Source organism: Larus michahellis, chromosome 4 (genome assembly GCF_964199755.1).
Source record: "Larus michahellis chromosome 4, bLarMic1.1, whole genome shotgun sequence".
NCBI classification, from domain to species: Eukaryota; Metazoa; Chordata; class Aves; order Charadriiformes; family Laridae; genus Larus; species Larus michahellis.
In genome coordinates, this window is record NC_133899.1 from 77,612,023 (window position 1) to 77,632,013 (window position 19,991).

At 44.2% G+C, this 19,991-nt stretch overlaps 1 protein-coding gene across 1 annotated transcript in view; it reads right to left on the reverse strand.

The window, feature by feature from the left end:
• Positions 1 to 14,560, reverse strand: part of PTPRJ (protein tyrosine phosphatase receptor type J) — a 74,267-nt gene extending 59,707 nt beyond the window's left edge. Inside the window, exon 1 of the mRNA XM_074585749.1 lies at positions 14,171 to 14,560. Within this exon, the coding sequence (XP_074441850.1) occupies positions 14,171 to 14,236 (66 nt within the window). The 5' untranslated portion in view covers positions 14,237 to 14,560. The remainder of the gene's footprint in view (positions 1 to 14,170) is intronic.
• Positions 14,561 to 19,991: the final 5,431 nt, after the last annotated feature.

Below are 19,991 nucleotides of genomic sequence, written 5' to 3' on the forward strand. Positions count from 1 at the left end.
CCTGACCTCTTCAGTCCTCCCCTCACTAAGGTAGTCCTTTGCTATCGGTGTGAAAAACTTACATTAGAAACACTTGGGATACCAAAATAAAAAGTCCTAATGGCCTACTGGAGCCTTTGCAGAAATGACGCAGAGGGGAATAAACACGGCATAAAGCTACTTAGAGAACAACTAAACTACATCAAGCACTGACAGATGCTCTGTAAGCAACCCTAACCATCCTACACATGGAAGGAGAGGAAGACTGGGGGAAAAAAAAGGATGAGGGAAAATTAGGTGAAATAACTAGAAGACACATGTAAAGAAGGCAGGGAAAGGGGAGCAGGGAGCTAAGCAGGATAGCACAGGAAGAGCTGGAGGCTCTACCAGGCAGGTGTGCATTGCCATGGTACCCGAGTACAGCAGGCCCTGCAATGGATGGTACCCAGGCTCAGCCTACGGTTAAGATCACCAGCCATGTTTGTCGTGTTCATGAGGTAGATGCAAGGTCAAGCCAGGAAGCTGATCCTAAGGGACGGGATACAGATTAGCATGGCACGCAGTGGGTCACCTTACCAGGCACCCGCTCAGCTGCAATGCTCCCACAACCCAGCTGTACAGGCTCTCACCTCAGCTTGAAAGCCACTCCAAAATCAAAGCAGGGCAACACACTTCTTGGCAAGGCTGTACAGGGGGAGCTGCAGAGACATCCTCCACCTTAATCACAAAACACATCTGGATGAGTTGAAGCTTCTCCAACAGCTCCCTCCAATAAGGGGGCTGGCACTAAGCAAAGGCAGCTAAACATGGTGAGGGGGGGAAAAGGGTGGGTGCTCTGGGCCCTACCTCCATCCTTCAAAAAGGGGCAGATTAAAGTCAAACGGACAGCTTTAATTCCAACACCTCCTAGCTTTTCAGAGATGGATTTTGCAGCTGTAAAAGTGTTCCCTAAATACAAATTGCATGTTTGCACATGTGCATGCTTACAATAACACCCATTCAAGCATTTCAGAATAGAGACTGCCTTCCTATGCATTTTCACAACCAGCAAGGTAACCCCACTCTTGGCTAGGGAGCTTTGAGTAATATCCTGAAGTATATTTATAAGCAAACAGTAATACCTATGACATCCTCCCCTCAGTAGCAGTAACTGTAGAGACTGGAGGCTTTGCTACTGTGTAGTGCAGTAGATGATTCAGACAGGCTCGCTCCTCCTTAAGCTCTCAGATGATCATGGGTTTGACCATCAGCAGACACCAATTATCATCACCTCATTGTAAGCAGCATACAGCTGGTAACCTCATGTAGCAAGAGCCTGCAAGTTCAACACTAGCTGTCTAGAAATGCCTTCTGTCACTTTTAAGCAGTATCCAAATTACAGGGGATAGTGTCATATTATCACAGCTGTCAAGTGTGCAAAGGTCTGTGGGTGAGGGGGGGAATTTTACCTTTCTCTCATTTCAGGAAGGGATGTCTCATCCCAACAGGATCTAATTAAAAAGGAGACGGCAGACTGGTCAGTTTTATTTCAGAGATGAATATGGTTCAGCTCTATGTAATGAAACAGCACATACTTGGGCACTGCTTCAACAGCTGATATGCGCTGTTAACTTACGTAGGCTGTAGCAGTCTTTTTCCTCATGTACACTCTGTGTTTACTCATCATCCTCCCCCAGCAACCTACTTCCTTTTCTTTAGAAACTTGTCTTTCCTTTGGGTTTCATAAAGATGGACATGACGAAAGAGTGCTTACGCTCCAGACTCAATTGGCCTCTCATACGCTTGCTTTTCCATATCCTCCTCAGCTGTACCCACACACGGTTCTCGTTTAGCTCCCTTCATTGCATTAAAGCAGGGATAGGAACATCTCAAATTAGAGTCTTCCAAACACCACCCAATACATAGAAACCACAGACTGCCCACAAGACCAGTCACTGCACTATGGGACATCCAGAAACAAATTGTGGGTTTTCTTCCTCAGCAAAAGGCAGCATTGGCTGCGCAAAGGCAACAACCAGGTTTGTTTCAGTTATGTACAGTACACGCAGTTTGCAGCTTGAACAGCCTGATGGTAGCCATTTACAAAGTGGATATTTTACTAGCATGCTGATTTTTGCACCATTTCAATATAAGGGATGTTCTCTTTAGCCCTGATTTCTCAACAGGATCTGCACACCATGTACTATCCCTTCACAGGGTCGGAGGTACAGTTTGCTCCCTAGCATCCCAATCCTTCTCGCTGCTCCCACTTGCTCAGAGTAGGTATTTCACAACTTGGACTTGCTCCATGACACAACGAGCATCCAGGATGAAATTCACTGTCCTGCTAAATGCCTGCCAAGGTTTTGTACTGCCTCAGTCACACTCCTACCCCCTTTGCCTGAGCACTTGAGTGGTTTACCACAGGCTGCCCTCTGTCTAGAGGTGAATGCCTATCTTGCAGCACAAGAAACCCTTCCCCATCTGTGTCTGATGTAAGGAATGCCTTTCCTATCTACAGACCCACCAAGAATTAACCTATTCACTTAGAGAAGAAAGGGACAAGACCCCACAACCCAGCTTTTGTCCGATTTGTAACCCATTCATGACCAAAAGGGAATACTGTATTCAGAAAATACAGGAAGTTGTGTGAGAGAAGCTTTTTTTGCCCCCTCCAGCTCTCATTTTTGACACAGTTTGTGAGTAGAAGTGAATCCTGGTGGAGACAGATGTGGTGGGGCACTATGTTGACTTCTTACACGCACCTGGCAACTAAGAAAGATTTCTTTTATGAAGTCATCGCCAGAGGTCCTAACCCCATCAAGATTCCTTAGTAATAGTCACGTACAAATGCAAAACGTCCCATGGCGTTTACAACCTCCAGGTCACACAACACAACTGGTGCAATAAGGGGGAGGAGAATGGGAAGAGAAGATATGAGGGGCAGCAGGTGACCAGCTCCTGTGTTCTCAGACACGTCTTGACAGTATGACCTACTGCAAGCCCTAAAAATTCTCAGTCATTAACTGAATGTTCAAAACTCCAGCAGGATTTCAGATGCCCTACAGCCTCCCTGGACAATAGCTCTGGAAACACTGGACTTCAGGACAGCAAAAAGTAAGAGGCCTTTGCTCAAAAGGGAAACTGAAGTTTGGCAGTATCTTACATCCTATCTTCCACACATTTCTATAGGAGACAAACTGTTCAGCTGATTTGCAGTCTTCAGTGCAAATCTCAGATTAACATAGCTGGAATGAGTTTTGATGCGATCTGAAGACAGTTGTGACAATGTAGCAATGACTCTGAATAAACATCTGCACATGAGGTATCCGTTTTCTTTTTCATATCCCCTTTTTTCCCCAAAAAAGAAATCATTCAGAAGAGAGCAGAAGCAGCTAAGGTAGCCAATTCGCAGCAACAGGAGGGCAGGGGACTCCTCTGTCATCAGTAGCAACTGGTATTTGTCAGAGTTGGGCATTGCAACTTATTATTCTTCTTACCTTGAAGAGGAGCAAGAAAATAAATAAGTAGCAGCAACTGTGTCAGTTGTCGTGAAAAGCCTCAAACTTAGGCACAGGAAGAATCACTGCACACACTGCTTATAAACCAAACCATAAATGCACTGCACAGAATGTTGCACATAAGCATAACCTATGGGGCACAGTGAAGGTTGTCAGAAAAGACCTTCTGTCTGGTAACAGCACAGCAAGCAGCCAATGTGTGTGCTAGGATGGAGGGGGAGCTGCTCTGTGAACCACACAGAACTGCTGCTGGAGAAACAGCAGTCCCTTCCCACAAGTCAAAACACAAAACAGTGCAAGTAAATGAAAAGAAGTGGGTTTTTTTTTTTTGCTTTGTTATTTTATTTACACCTCTTAAATGAAGTCCTAACCAACTGCACCATAAAGAGAACTAGGCTCCATTACCAGGAGATAGCTGGGGTGGAAAAAAGGGAAAAGTACACTCTGCAAGTAAATAAATAGCAGCTCTGGCCTTCTGCTCATTACTTCTGCAGCATTATGCTTATCACAATGAACCAGGAAATAGTTGAACAGATACATTTAAAAGTATGAAGACTGAGTCGGAACACAATGGTTAAATACCAGTTAAACCACATACCGTAGGTCTGTCTTGTAGTAGTGGGAAATGAGTACCGCTTAAGGCTGTTCCAGATATTGCATCCACCTGCAAATATTTGCTGCTGGCTAGAGCTCCACACGTATACTCTCACTAGCAGTGTCAGTACTCTCCAAAATATTGCAGTCAAGAAGGAAAAAGAAAAAGTTTGCTCAATACAGAGTACAATAAACTAATTACATGCTTTAATCATGAAAAGCATATAATGCCTGATTGGGGGGGCTTTTTTTTTTTTTTTTTTAAAAGCAGGTTATATGATTATAAAGTTAGTTAAGGATATAGCTGTTTTTTTCAAGCACTTTAAGCTTTCAATTTCATGAATATAAAGAGTTAATTTTCAGCTTCTTTAAAGTGAATCTTTGACTACAAGTGTATAGCAGAGATCAGAAATTACAGTGTCACAGAGGAATTCCGCACGCACAATAAAAGCACAGGAGAAATTTCACTTTCACTACATAGTCTCAAATCCACATAAAAAAATACCTTGTGTCGAGAGATTAATATTTTAGATCAACTACCTTTCAGCAATAATGAAAAATCACTACAGCTGGAGAAAGAGACAACAAGAAGATAAAAATACACTGACATGGTGCTGGAGGACATTGGCCATTAAAGTCTTATCTTATGAAGAAACAGATAAACACTTTTAACAATATTTCATCTGTAACTGTTAAGCTGGAAGAGATGTCTGTTTCCAAACATATAAAAGAAATGTTTTGGGTTTTTTTTAAATTTGCTTCTGTTAGCTGGCTAGCTTTTTTATTTCGAAGTATCTCCTAGAAATTTTAACATCTCCAAATGCAAGTCCTTCTAAGTTACAAAGGAAAGTTTTCTTTCCTTTAATAGGGACAAAGGAGAGTATTGTTGAGATTTATTATATACATACAATTACCTGCATTGTTACAGAGATTAAAGGACAAAGGGCCAACAGATCTAATTCCAGATCTTACAGCCTTGTCCTTTCCCATAATTACGTCTTAAAATGGGATTTCACTTAACACATTCACAATACCAATATCTACCAATGCTTTGCATGTACTTAAGAGACAGTTTCAACTATTTTAACGGGGATGCAGCAATACATTTAATTTATCATTGATCATTCAGGTGAACACATTCAACTTAATAGTACCAATAAAGTGCATTTCTTCAGTTGGTTGTAAGAAGAGTCTTAAAACTAGTACAAGGTTCATTAGAAAGAGTAACTGTTAAGTCTATTAGTCACTTAAAAAAAAGGCAAACCAAACTTTCACAAAAATGCCCCCCTTTTTTTTCTTCCATCTCAGAAATATTTCCAGAAAAATAGGATTTTGAATTGCAGAGAGATACTCAAAAAAGAAAATGAGAATGTTTTCATTCTGCAGATAGTAATGCTGCCCATTTATCCCATTTGAGAGTATGTCAGTCCCCTTTCTTCAGCTGTCAGATACAACATCTACTGGAAACTCTAAGTTTAAAGTACCAGGCCTCTGACTGTGTTGTCCACAGTACGCCAGCTAAAAAGGCCAGATCCTGACCTCAGAGCTGGGCTGCTTATTTCTCTCTCGTGCCCAGCTGCACGGAACTAGACCCTAGAGGTAAATTCCCCTCAAAAAATTACGCAAACTGAACCAGAGATAATGAACTTCCCCAGAAAAAAAGCTTTTTTTTTTTTCAGTTTTGTTGTATTTCTCCTTTACAAAAAAAGAAAAGTATGAATCCATAGAAAGTGAAACCATCAAAAACCTCAGTTAACCAGGCACAGCCTACTTTGCAAAAAAACTGCATCGGAATTACACCAGAACAAGTACATTTTTATTGGTATTGAACTCCAGCCTATTATTAGCAGAAGTAGTGGCTGATCCTGAAAGGAGACTGAAAGAATACTAGAATTTAGAAAGCACAATTCATGTAGCAGGAAAGCTATGAGCTGTCAAGTCCTCAAATCCAAATTCAGTTATAAATGGGTCATTATAATATGTGCAGCCTGAAGAAGACATCAGAATTCCCATATCTGCTTTCAATGGGGAAAAATAATTAAAGGAAACAAAATTTAATTACTTAAAAGGACTCTACCGATTTACCATCATTCATTTTATTTCACCTTCGGTTTGAGACATTTATAAGTATATGAAGTTCCTGCAGAATCAGAGAAAGCAACTGAGCATGATCACAAAAGGAAGAAACCCCTAAACTCCCTTATTAACACAATACAATTTTGCATATGTAAATTTGATGCCAGTCACAGGCACCCATTTTTTCCCTTCACACTGATGTTCATAACAAGTCACATTTTGATGTTTAAGAAGTACACTGAAACCATGGCATGCCTAATATTGTAATAAAACCACTGGCAAGGCTGAGTCAATCTCTTTCGATGTTTCCACACTGCTAGTTTCTGCTATGCTGAAACTACTAACATGCATTTCTTTCACCTGTATCCCAGACAGTAATGGTAGAAGTGCTTCTCTTTCTCAGCCAAAGCTACAACTTGATCTCAGAGAGAGGTCATTTGCCCCAAATCCCTGCCAGCACAGAAAACTGGTCCCATTTCCAATTAGGGCTAGTCTTCCCATTTCAGATGTTGCTGGTGGCAGAACCACCTTCTATTTTCAGCTAGACACTATTTACCACTCTAGCATCCTCTCTGCCCTTTCCGCTTCAAAATGCATCAGCCACCTTGCACAAGCAGCAGAGCAAGTTTAGACAAATAAAGACAAAGGTGTGATCCCTCTTACTATGAATTCAGACAGTAACTAACAAGTCGTCTATCCTGGAGCTGATACAGGCTGCAGCCAGATGAAGCTAACTAAACGAACTCTCATAATTTTTCCCCTTTGCCCCTCCGTATCATGACATCTTTGGCAAAATTAAGTTCAAAGTTTCAAGGAAACACCCTGTGAATCAGTTGGCTGAGCCACTTTGGGCATGAGGAAACCCTGGGCATGTCAGGCAGCAAGAAGCAGCAACCTCCATTGACATTGCAAGAACAAAAATCACTAGGGGGAGGCAGCAGGAAGCTTTCACTGTGTCATATTACAAATGGTCCCATGCTTCGCTTCTTATGTAGGCTGGCCTGCCCCAAAACGAAGCTGCACCCTTCTCTGACCATGGCCTGCTGCCCCATCCTTTGCAGCACCCTCCTGTCTCGTGAGGCAACACAGAGCTCCCAAGCCAACCTTCCAGTTGGGCACCCACCTGCCCTTTGCATGGCTCTCTCCTTATTTCCAGGGACAGAGTTGGTAGAAATTGTAATTTGCAAATGAGGACTCAAAAGCAGATATGTAGAAACAGACTTGCCAGCAGTGACCTGTTCATGTGTGTATATGAAAATAAACAAGGAAGCTTATTAAAAATGCTCTGACTTAACAGAAACCAAGTGCACAAGAGGAAATAGTGAAAGCTCAGTCTAAGCTCCACCACAATAGGGAATGAAACAAAAGTCACCAGCATTCCTCTGAGAAAACAGCCTCCAGAGTCATCTCCCACTGCAGAGACAAACCTTTAGCAAACACCGTAAGATGCATAACATCATAACCTTTTCTATGAGTCTTCAGAGTCCCCTATCTTAACACCCATCTACCAAGATGTCCTAAAACCATGAATGATTCATCTCGATACACCCTATAAAAGAAAAAAATCCCACTGAAATAGTAAAAGCAGAGACTTTTAAGTAGGCATTTAAAACTGTCAAAACATGTCAAGCTTTGATCCCCCAATGACCAGGGACAGGCTGAGCTGGTTTGCACAAATAACCCCTCTTTAGGGAGCACTCCTATTCAGGCTAGGTTCAACCCAAATCCTTCCAAACTGTCAGACAAAAAACCCTACCAAAATATTGCCAAAAGGAAGTAAGGAATTAATCTGAGAATGCACCTAATCACAGAGCTAGCTGTGTTTTAGATACAAACTATAAAATCCTAACAAGGAAAAGCTCCCAGGCACTTAAGTCCCTCCTGTCACCTGGGCTGTGACAGGGATGAGACCCACTGAAGGAGACAGGACCAGATGTCACCCTCACCCTTTTTTAGAACACCCACAGCCTCCAAGATGGATATGCTAAGACACTGCATCTGCTTACCAGGCTGCAACAGAGAGAGACTGGAATTTACAATAAAGCTCTGGACCCAACGTTCCAGTCTTTACTTGATGATTTGGTAGTCTCAGAAGCAGAAATTTCTTACCTTCAATGGGGGAAATAGGGGTGAAGTTCACACAAATTCCTTATACTCAATCCCTGGCCCTTGAATCTTGTTTCAGTAAACAAGAAAACTGTACTACAGTATGTAGATGGCATTCTCCTGTACGCCACAAAACCAAACCAATCAACCAGAAAACCACCAAGTCTTTCCAATAAAGAAAACACCCAACCCAACATTTAACCCCCCCCCACATTCTAAAGCCTAAATTAGAACCCCAGATGCAATACTCAACAAAAACTTTGCATGCATTAGGAACTTGCCAATGACATACTAGTTATTTCTTTTAATCGTTTAGTTTGGCTAAAACTGTACAAAACAATGAGAAAAGTCAGAAGCATACCAAACAAACAGGAGGTACAAGAAGAATAGGAAAAGGAAACCATAAACAAGCAGATGTGCAGCACTGGAGAGAAAGGGATTTCTAGGCATTGGCTAGGAGAGCTTAAAGGTAATCCCTCCAGTGGTCCCTTCTCCCTCCCCAAAGTAGGACTCGAGCCAAACACAGGCCTTTGCCCTCTTCCCTGCACATACCAACTGAGTTTGGAGCGCCATGCAGAGCCAAGATCAGTTACAGACCGCACAGGACTAGTACCACAGCAGACTCCAACATCTTTCCTTCCTCTGTTTACAGAGGTGTAGGTGGCGTTTCCTCTATTCTGTTAAAAACATCTGTGCAGTTAAAAGCACAGTCTCCTTTTCTCCCATTACACTTCTACAGGTGGAGAAAGAGGCTTTCATACGTGGCCCTAGGTGTCTCAGATAAATCACAAGAGGGAAAAGAGTGACAGTTGGACTGCGTGGTTCCTAATACCAAGGGATTCTTCTAATTTCCTGGTGATGGTAGGAAAATAACCTTAAGTACATTCAGTGATGTCCCACATACCAGCAACATTTACAGAAAGATAAGGACATTACTCTGTGTTGTCCTGCCTTTTCCACAGAATGCCCACGAATGGCATAGAAGATAATCAAACGAGGCCACAAGTTTATCGATCCATCTCTGGCTGGACCACATGTATGTGTCCATTCTTTGCTGGATTACAGAAATACCTTTCCCACTTAATCTTGGATTTTCTCCTGGAATTTTGGATTAATAGCCCCAGGAGGCCTGTTAATGTGCAGATACATTTGGGAACAGCTGGAAAGCACTTAGAGAAAACCCCTTGGTGCAGCCTTCCAGAGCAGTGCATCTGTTTTGTTCTTCTCTTCCTGCACATGCCTGATCACTCTTTCCCCCCACGCACTGCTTTCTAACGTTTCATATTAGCACATGCTCACCTACACTTAGATGTCTTTTTCCCCACAATAGAAGTCCTCCCCTGCACAGTCATGTCCTGCTGAAAATTAGTTTCCTACTAATGGCTCCATTTAAGGCAAGGTTCTCTCTCACTCTCCCCTTCCTACATAGGAGCAGGCCCTCTCTGCTAGAGAAAATTCAGCTAGCTCCTCCTACAATTCCAGCAACCTTTTATGATGTTCAAGGTACTATTTACATTCAAATTTTGGAGTCTAACTAAAAGCATTCACATCAGGCTAACAACCAGATGTGCAGCCACTGACTATTTTAATAGCCTTTCTCTCCTTTACTCATATCGGGAATCTTCTTTCAAGCAAGCAAGCAGAAAAAAAAACAAACAAACAACATGATACAGGCTTCATACCTACAAACATCAAATTCCCCGTTCCCACCCACTCTCTAACGTTGCTGAAATGCTTGTCCTGTGATGCACTGTAATTCTAGTAGGAAGAAGGAAATGCATAAATTAAAATTATATGGATTATGCCCTACACAATTAGGATTGGATTATGCCCTACCAAAGATTTTTAAAACAGTAGCAATTTCTCTCTCTCATATTTAGAAACTCCAACCAAAAAAATTTACATGCCATGAAAATCCTCAACAAAGACTTGCATGTAGCTCACATAATTGAGGAAGTACTAATAATAGCGTGGCTGTTTGCACAGACAACATTTCCACTGTGGGCCTGAATTCTGATCTCGAACGTGCAGAAGATATTTTGTTGTGCATTGCTGGCTGGAGACTAAAATCAAAGTACTGGAAACCATCTGAATGTGCTGCAATGTGCAGTCAGCCTATGCAGCTAAGGAATCGCCACGCACATCCATGCCACATGGAAAACAAAGCATCTATTGAGTACTGCAGAAGGTGCTCATGTTGTGTGTTCTTGTAACGAACATAAAGAAGCACATGAAATTAACCTGTGTTGCAGTTTCAAACAAAAATGAAAGCCTTTGCATTTCAGCACCAACTCTCAGTCACCACAGAAAAATAACTTGTCCAGACAGATGAGAAGTATATTTCTAAGCCCCTCTGACACAAGCAAACCACAGCCACAGCTTCCCTTTCTAGTCTATGCTGCATAAGTCCAGGCCTGCTCAGGTCTCCACATCAGTGATGCCTAGAGCTGTGTTTCTAATGGTGCTCATTAAAGGTTTTACTCCAGAACCATATTTACAGAAGCCTCACATTTCTCAAGCTTTATTCTTTTTAAAAGTGCTAAATGAACTACATGTAGACCTATGTCACAAAGTGTTTGTGAAGTATTTTTGTTAAATGGTACTTATTTTTAACTTTATTTTTCTTTCACGTGCTAAAGATTACCCAGAATAATTCTGCAAACTAAAATACAGAGTACCATACAAGAGGAGAATCAACAAGGATGATTAACAATGACCAATAATATATAGGAGAAATTAACTGACATGCAACATACATGCATGACAAGCCCACATTTTAGATATGATGATGCTTTATTTAAACCCCTCAGTTGGAAATTCATAACAGTAATTAAGTCATAATCCTATATAATCGACTCACACAGGTTCAGTAGGAATTCTGTACGTGGAACAAGCTATAAGAACAAGCTATTAGGTCCACAAAAAGGGCATTTATAACTCCAAGCACCAAAACCAGCACACAAACACTGGAGCTTAAAAGTCCATTGCTCTTGAGCAGTAGCTGTTATGTTGTCATATCACTAATACGATCATTTTCAAGTCACTAGGTCCCATAAAAAACACAGAGCAAGGTTTGTTTTTTTACAACTCCAACCTTGCCCTCTGGGTTGTAATTCATTAAAAAAATTAGGAAGATGCTTATCCTTGAGTAAAAGATGCCACGGAAAGATCATATGCCTGTCACACCACGCAGGAGCTGCTATGACACAGCCGTTCCACAGCTCGGGATGCTTCCCAGCCCTTGCACGTGTTTGGGCCAACAATGCTGTCTGTGTTAGGAACACTGTCCCCTTACCGACCTCAGAGCCATCTGAAAGGCAACAAGGAGACTAGATCCAACCGAGAACCACTTCCACCCAACTTGCTGCCTTTCGTCTCATGGGCCAGCAGGGAGACTGTAGACAAGCAGCATTAACTCTTACAATGCACAAAGTCTGGTTCATGCCACATGCCTGACAGTCTTGTCAGCTGCTGTCATCTTCTTATACCAGCCAAATACCTTACCAGGTAGTCCCAAGCCATGTCCCCATACCTGCACACATGCTATACCACAAACAACACTGGCCAACTCTGACATCTGCCTTAACCTGTGCAAAGAACCCACCACAAAGAGCAAAACTGTTCCCTATCGGAGACCATCCTGATTTTTAGAGGGCAAGATCATGTGAACACTACTTGAAACAAGCAACAAGACTATTGTGCTTAGAGCAAGCATTCCCTCTGCGCAAGGCTTTATTCTGCATCCTTATTGCTGGCATTAATAGGTATATAAACATTATCCTCCCTACTTGCCATAAGCGGCCACACTGAAATTTAGTGATTTCAAATGAGTGGACAATTTGGAGAATCACACCATCAGCAAGGACTTTGTTTACGTCCTGCTCCTCTAAGGAAAAAGCTCCTAAGAGGCCTTCCCCTCCACCTCTCTCTGTAGATCTGACAAGTGCTCCTATATGTTCAAAACTCCGCAAGGTATTGACCAGCGCCAGTTAAAAGATCTGGTGAACAGAGACTTCCTTACATCGGTGCTTTCACATTCACAGGTACACCTAAAGTCACAACTGACACTGTCAAAAACTGTAGTCTTCTGAATTTTCAGACCGTGACACTATGACCTGGGGAGTTCCCACCTAAAATTACGAGCCAGACCAAAATCTGCAGATCTGACCTGTGTCCTGTAACACATTGATGGGACCTCTGATACTATCAGGGGATGACAGGATCTACTTGAGGGTCCCGGAGGGAGTCAGTGGGGTACGCAACTGGGCCCCAAGATGACGAATGCATAAGTATATGTAATTGAGGAGAGAGTCCACTTTTTTTTTTTATTATTTATCATACTAGACATCAATTAAGAGCCAGGCTTAGAGGACAAGGAGATCGTTACATCACAAGATTTCATACCCTGCTTGAGAAGAAAAACTACAAACAATAGAGGTCATGGCTGGCAGATCCTCACACAAAGGCTCCTCTGCTTCAAGGAAGAAAAGTCAATGCAAGCCACATGCCCATACAAGGGTCCTGTTGCCTGGGTGAGCCTGCAAGGCTATACCCAGGGACAATCCAGGTCTGCCCTGAGCCTTTCCAAAACACTGGAGTACTTTGATTCCCAAGTCAGTCTTAACTCTTATTCAGAAGAGATTTTTAAACCTAGGCTTGGTACAACATCAGAGATGGAATGACAAAACACTGCAAGTTACCCCAAACTGAATAAGAAACAAAATGAAGAGGAGCAAAGGTGTACAATAGCCATTAGCTGTAATCACATGCTGGTGCCAATGTAAGATAAGGAAACAACAGTTAAAACTCTAAGTCAATGGTATAGTTCTGATCTGCAGCCCTCAGGGTGGGACTGAAACATAGGCCAGGGAGAACTGTCACCACAGATTACTAAGCACCTTGGTCCATACCAACACACATTCATGTTTCTGTAGCAGAAACCATTGAGGCAGGGAGGCCAAGCAGGTACGTTTGGAAGCAAAAGTTCATCAAGCCCCAAAACACTAAAGTTCACAGCAGTCATGAAGCTCTCCTACGGGAACAACAGGAAGCTACCAGCTGAGAGAAGCATGGGGTGAAAGTCTATGCCAGCATGTGATGAGTGTGTCACCTGGCAAGTGATTCTGACTTACATCACTGAAAGGTGTTCTTGGAAGAACATCCTGCAATACACTCGGGCACAGAGGAAGGCTTGAAACACAAGTATGTTGGCAAAGGCCTCCCGTTGACCTAAAGCCCTACACTGACAGGTCTGCTCTCTCCGCACCACGGCAGGATTTTCCCATGAAAACTCCACACCGCTCCTGAAGGCTGCAACCCAGCGGGTGAAGCGCACTACCAGCACGGGCGGTGTGCAAATAACATATTACTAATTAACCAGCAGCGACACGACGAGGGCAGGCTACAATACTCAGTGGGGAGACAGGAGCCGTCCCTGCTCTACCTAAGGCAGCTTTTAGCGAGGTAAACAACCGGGGCAGCCTCATGCCCCGAAAGGAGCCACGCGGCTGTACCACCGGCTCGCACCCCCACCACGTCCCCGCCGGTACCGGCCAGCGGTCGCCCCCCCACGCTGCGGCCGGGCGGGGCTCAGACCCCCGGAGGGCAGGCGGAGGGCGCCGCGGGGAGGCCGAGGCCGCGGCGATCCTGTCCCAGGTGAGCGCAGCCTCCGCCGGGCCACGCCGCGGCCCCCCTCAGCCTCCCCTTCCCTCTGCGGGCGGCACCGGCAGAGCCACTGCGGGACAAAGCCCGAGCGCCGGCCACACACCTGCCCCGCCGGCCGCACGCCTCCCCAGGGAGCGGAGGGGGCCACCGCCACCCGGGCAGCTCCCAGCGGGGGCAGGTGCGGCGGCCGACGGCCGCGGCGGACCCCCCACCTCCCGCGCCCGGCTCCGTCCCCCGCGCCGCGGTCTCACCTTGGCCGACAGCAGCAGCGGCAGCAGCAGGCAAGGCAGGGGTAGGGGCAGCAGCAGCCGCCTCATGGTGGCGGAGAGCGCTCCCCGCTGCGCGCTCGGCCGCTCAGCCCGACGCCGCCTCCCCCGGAGACATGGCCGGGCTGCGCGCCCCGCACCGCCCGGCGTCCCACCCCTTCGCCGCCCTCACAGGCGGCGGCAGCGGCGCCTCAGCCTCCCGCCGCTCCCTCTAGCGCTCCCTGACTGGAAAGGCGGGTGGCTGGAGCCGCCGCGGGGGAAGCCCTAAGCGGGGCGGAGCGCGGGGGCGAGCAGGACAGCCAGGCCGATCACCTCTCTCCGCTGCGGCTCATCACCGCCGCTCCCGCCAGCCCCTCGCCCAGGGCTTAAATGGCCGTCTTGCAGCGGGTGGCGGGGGGGGTTGTAGCTGGCGCTTCCCCGCCTTCACCCCTCCCTCCCGGCATCTGACATCTCCCCCCTCCCCTCCCTTCCCCGCCGGGCCGGGCGAGGAAGTGGCTCCCTCCGAAAGTTTCCCGGCCGCGCCGCGCACCCCCGGAGGAAGCGGCGCTGCGGGGTACGCCCCGCCGCCCGCCCCGTCCCGGCGATGGCGCTCGGGGCCGGGCGGTACGCAGTGAAGGGTCGGTGGTAAAGCGAAGATAACCCGGGCCGCGGGGGCCTCTACCGCCCTCCCTTCCGCCGGCCACGGCCCCACATGGCCCCTGGGGGCCTCGGCGGGTGTAAGGGGCTGTGGAGGCCGGAGGAGGGGATCGTGGTTTTGCCGCATTGAATGGCTCTGCTTATTGCACCATTCATCACTCCCAGGCAGTGCCCCCCAAAACTCCTGTCCCTTTCCAGGCAGTGGTTTGGACATTTTATCCATGTCATCAAAAAGGACATGACATCATCAAACGCAATCACTTTTATAACCTTAACTTACTTCTCAGGCTTAATGCACTGTTTCACGTCATTCATCTTGGGTAAGGGAAAAGGAGAGACAGGGTCAGTTTACATAGCATATCTTTAATTATGGAAACACTGGCAGTCTTCGTTTTCTCAAAAGTTTTGAGCTCACATGTTTGTAATTTCCCTCTTTCCTGAGCCCTCAAAACATATGCATGGCATTAGGGAAGCAGCTATTTCCACAGGAGTTCCTGGGAAGACTCACAAGAGTAAGGGCATGTGCATACCTTACTGTTTGGGAGGCTGAGACTTACAGTTGGAGCCAGATAAACAATGTGGAGACATCCCTTCATATCAGTAGGATTTGTGGGAAATAGGGAATTACTTCAGAAAACTACTTTAAAATTGTTAGGGTGCATCCAAATAAGGAAATAAACACTATACAAAAAAACATTAATAAAGCCACCTTTTCTACACTTTCATTCAGTGCAAAGCACCTGAGAATTATTTTCCAGCTGAAGATTCTTCCTGGTAAACCACACACCTGCCAGAATTTTCACCAGCTGCAGTGAAGTTGTAATACTGAGACGACTTTTGCAGATCAAACCCTACCATTTGGAAACTACAGCTCTGACTTAAAAAAAATATTCCTTGTTGCAGCTCCCTGGACCCAAACAGAGCCCCGCTGGGTCTGAGTTGCCAAACTGCAGCTTCTGGCCAGGCCAGGTTTCCCTGGCATCTAAAATGCAATCAACCACCTTCATAGTGGCAGATGAGGGCTATGCTGCACAGCTGTACTTGAGCAATCACACTTGGCCATCCTTAGCTCCAATTCAGTGAGAACAACATGGCTTTTTTAATTGCATGCCTTTCCAGTACGACGACATAGTAACTAATCCAGTTACCCCTGAAATTCAGTGGGAATCTCTCCACTGATTTAAGCAGTAATGGCAGCCAGCCCTGAGGGAGGAAATTAAAAAAAAATGCACTGAGACAGCAAGAAGTGGGATTCTGACCTATGCAAATTTATAAGTATCTTCAAGTTGATGTTACTATCCATAGTCTCCACATGTCCCTGGACTCTCAAGTTCACTCATTCTTCTTTCCTTAATAGGGCACAGAACCCAACTTAGACGCAAAGGGGCACTGTATTTCTTAGGCTATGTTAATTCTGTGCTCCAGAGAGCAACTGGGCAACTACATCAGTAATACAGGAAGCTAAACTGGCGGAGAAGCTAATAGCTGGTGGGGCTTTTCACATACAATCTAAATGGAATCTGTGATTAATTACTTTCTCATGTAACATTTGTGGATGAATCCTCACAACTACCCGTATGTCAAGTACCTGAACCAGGAGGCCTTATAAAGTTCTGGGAGACAGTCTCATTTCTGCAGCACCCAAAATAGTAGAGGACTGTATTAAATTTGTTTGTAGAGATATCTAAGCAGAGTATTTCTAGACTGTAGATTAAAATTACCTTAATGCATATCTTCAATTATAACCATAACTAGTGCTAGTCATCAACAGGATTTCTGACACAGTAGGCTAAACTGGCACAAAGAGAGCACAGGAGGTTTGTTACTGTTTCAGGGTACATCTATGACTGATTGTTACCAGACCACAAGGAAAAAATTAACTCTTTTCCAGAGACATTTCTTGGGTGCAAGTAGTACACAATCAGGGACTGATTCAGCTCTGTCTGCACTGAAGGAGTCAGTTACCAAGATTCATAGACCTTTGAACAGGCTCAGATATGCCGAAGATGACAACAAAAAGAAAAAAAAAGTGATAAGAAACATAGGGAACCAAAAGTGTAATTTTTTTGTAATGTAAAATGGAAGTGCGATTTCCATTTGATTCATTGAAAAAATAAAACTGGTAGCAATCAAACTTTTTTTTGTACATACAGATTCTGATGAAAAGTTTGCCTCCCCAGATTGTTTAAAATTCTGGGATGAATGTTCCAAAAAAGCTTTCCTGATTAGATTTTGAGGGCTCTGTGGAGAAAGAATCACACATGTACCTGATTGCTTCCTTGGATCAATGCCTCTGCTCTTTATAGCATGTTCTGGTTGACTGCTAGCCATGCAGACCTCAGGGAAGAGCTGGATGGCAAAGAGCTGTGATTCATGCCAGAATGAGAGACTTCACATGCTGAAAATGGAAAAGAGAAATTAAAAGCCAAATTTTTTAAAGTCTTCCAGGTGTTAATTGTTCAGCAGCAATAACCATCACAACACAAATAATTTCCTAGGAATTAGAGGCTCAAGGTTGCATTTCAGGCCACAGGCTCTTCACAGCTTGTCACTAATCTGCTGGAAATTCCCTGAATTACAACTGGTGTCACCTAATTGTTTCTATAGGTAAGTTTTGTTTATTCTACAGGCTTCTATTAAAGCTGTGTGTGTGACAGGATTATAAAACTGGGTAGGTGTTGCTCCTGGGCTAAAGCTTCTACTATACTTTCATCTGGAAGTTAATTTGTGCATCTGAGTCATAAAACCTCTTCAAAAGAAAGCGTCAGAGAGAAGTGGTTCCTCATCCTTATAATCAAGTTTTTGAACAGGAGACCTGAGTTTGAAAGTCGCCTTGGGCACTTGCACACAAATTCAGGAAGAATGTGCAGGCATATTACTTATGGGTGCTCTAGTTTATACAGTAAGGTATACTACTAATGCTCTGGGCAGAGAGAAAAGGGAGACTTCAAAAGTAGAGTGATCCAAAGTTGTCCAATATGGATCAGTTGCCCTGGCTGATATTATTTGCCTTTCAGTGAGGCTGGCAATTAAATATGGTTTCAAAAAAAACCAATAAAATCAGCGTGGCTATATTTAACTGCATACCACAGCCAGCCTTGATCACAATAGTATATTCTCATTAGTTATTCACAGTTTCATTCATCAGCTCCGTGTGCAGTGTCAGCCAAAAGAGGCATCAAATTGTTGAGCATCATAAGGAAGGGTGTTGAGAAGAATGCAGAGACCATCATTTTGCCAATGAGTGAAACCCAGGTGCACCCACATCCTGACTAATGCATGCCACTCTGCTCTCAGCATTGCAAGAGGGACATAATGGACTGAGGGAAGGTACTGACAAGGGTAGCTAAAATGATATGGATGATGGTGCAGCTCTCTTACCAGGGGAGACTTAAAAAGCTGAGACTTTTCAATTAATAGAGGAGAAGGCTACCTGGAGATAAGATGAATGAAAAACTTTTTCACTAAATCCCACCTAGAAGTAGGGATCACTAACACTAATAAGAAATTGGTTTAACAGACACAATAAAGTGCTTTCTTACATAGTAGGCAATGAACTTGTGGAATATGTAGTCACGGCAGGTTTTAAAGGCAAACAGTATGAGCAGTTCCAAAAAGAGCATAGACAAATTCATGGACAACGTGTCCATAAACAGGGAAAAGGCAGAGATGAATCTATAACATCCCTAATCGATGACTGTGGATGCTGGGAACGGACCTCAGATAGCAGTCAAGTTTGTTTGCTCTTCTAAACAGAATCTCCTAATGCCACTGCTGGAGACAGGATACGGGGTTGGATGGATTCATCACCGGTCTGACCAACTAGATATTTCTTAGCTGCTTACAGTAGCAGTGTCCAGAACAGAGCCTCACTGTACAAAGTACCGTATAAGCACATAGCAAGAAACAAGTCTGCTAGCATCAGCTTGCTATTTCAGTAAGCCAGACAGGTGAAACGGCAAGGAAAGTATATGCTTCTGTTGTCATTCATAAGAGAGGAAGCACTCTGTGTTATGATTTCAGACTGAGGTTTAAAAAGTGCTGTGTGTTTTTGCTTGCTATTGCAAGTCCTCAGATTCAGGCCTATGTGACTCATGCAGAATGACAAATGGACTCCTGTCCTGTCCATCATTGCTCAGTGCCCCAAAGCTATGTAAGCCCAAAGTGCTCTTTCAGGTTGACATTGCTCTGGCTCTTACTTACACCACTTCTTCTGGCCCCAAAAGGGTCCTTCAGGCTTCCATGTACCACTGAATTCAGAGATGAGTCTCTTGGAAACAACTCACAAAGCAAGACTACAGTCCCTTTTACATTGCGACAGAGAAATAAGGGGAGAATAAACTAAATTGTACATGAACACAATGTACAGTGGTGTTTCAGGAACAAATGCAATTCTACTACTTTGAAAATAACCTTGAAATTAAAAAGATTGACTTAAGGTCTTGATAGTAGAAGGAAAATACTTTTTTTTTTTTTACAATTACACAAAAGTAGTAACAAAACAGAATATAAATTGGTACAAATATATTTTCGTTCATATGTTCTTAGTTCAAATGGAAGATCACAGCACACAGTTCAGTCTCTTTGCCTGACCTCACCAGGGACACAATAAATAGTGGACATTAAATTAGAAATCTTCCTTGACAGCAGAGCAGCCCATGGAAAAGACGTTACACTCATGGAAAGGTTATTGAGACGAATGTCTTCATGACTGTTGAGGACCTTCCTGAGGTGTCAATCTGCAGGCAGAAATTGCAGAATTTACAGCAAACACTACGCTAGCCTCAGCAGCAGCTTTGGTGTAAAAGCAGGAAGTGGCTAAATACTGCGTCTGGGGATGGTCCTACCATTAGATCTGATGCAGAAAGGTCTCAGATGTTGATGTGGTTCTAACCTGGTTTCTGCTGATACAAGTCCTCCATAGCCTATAGCTGCAGGAGGTACTGGCTGGGGACTGCTGTGTAGTATTTTAACTATTAAACAGTATTTTTAATTAACTTTTTTTTATTTCTCTCATGTGCTTACAAGGAATTAGAGGTGTATTGAGCTGCTGGCAGACCCATCTTTCAGATGGAGGGTAAAACATGAGTGGACAGGATATTCAAAGACAATGTGTCACTTCTTACAGCGAGAGGAAACGTAACAACTTCTGGTTAGGGCAGGCCTGGGA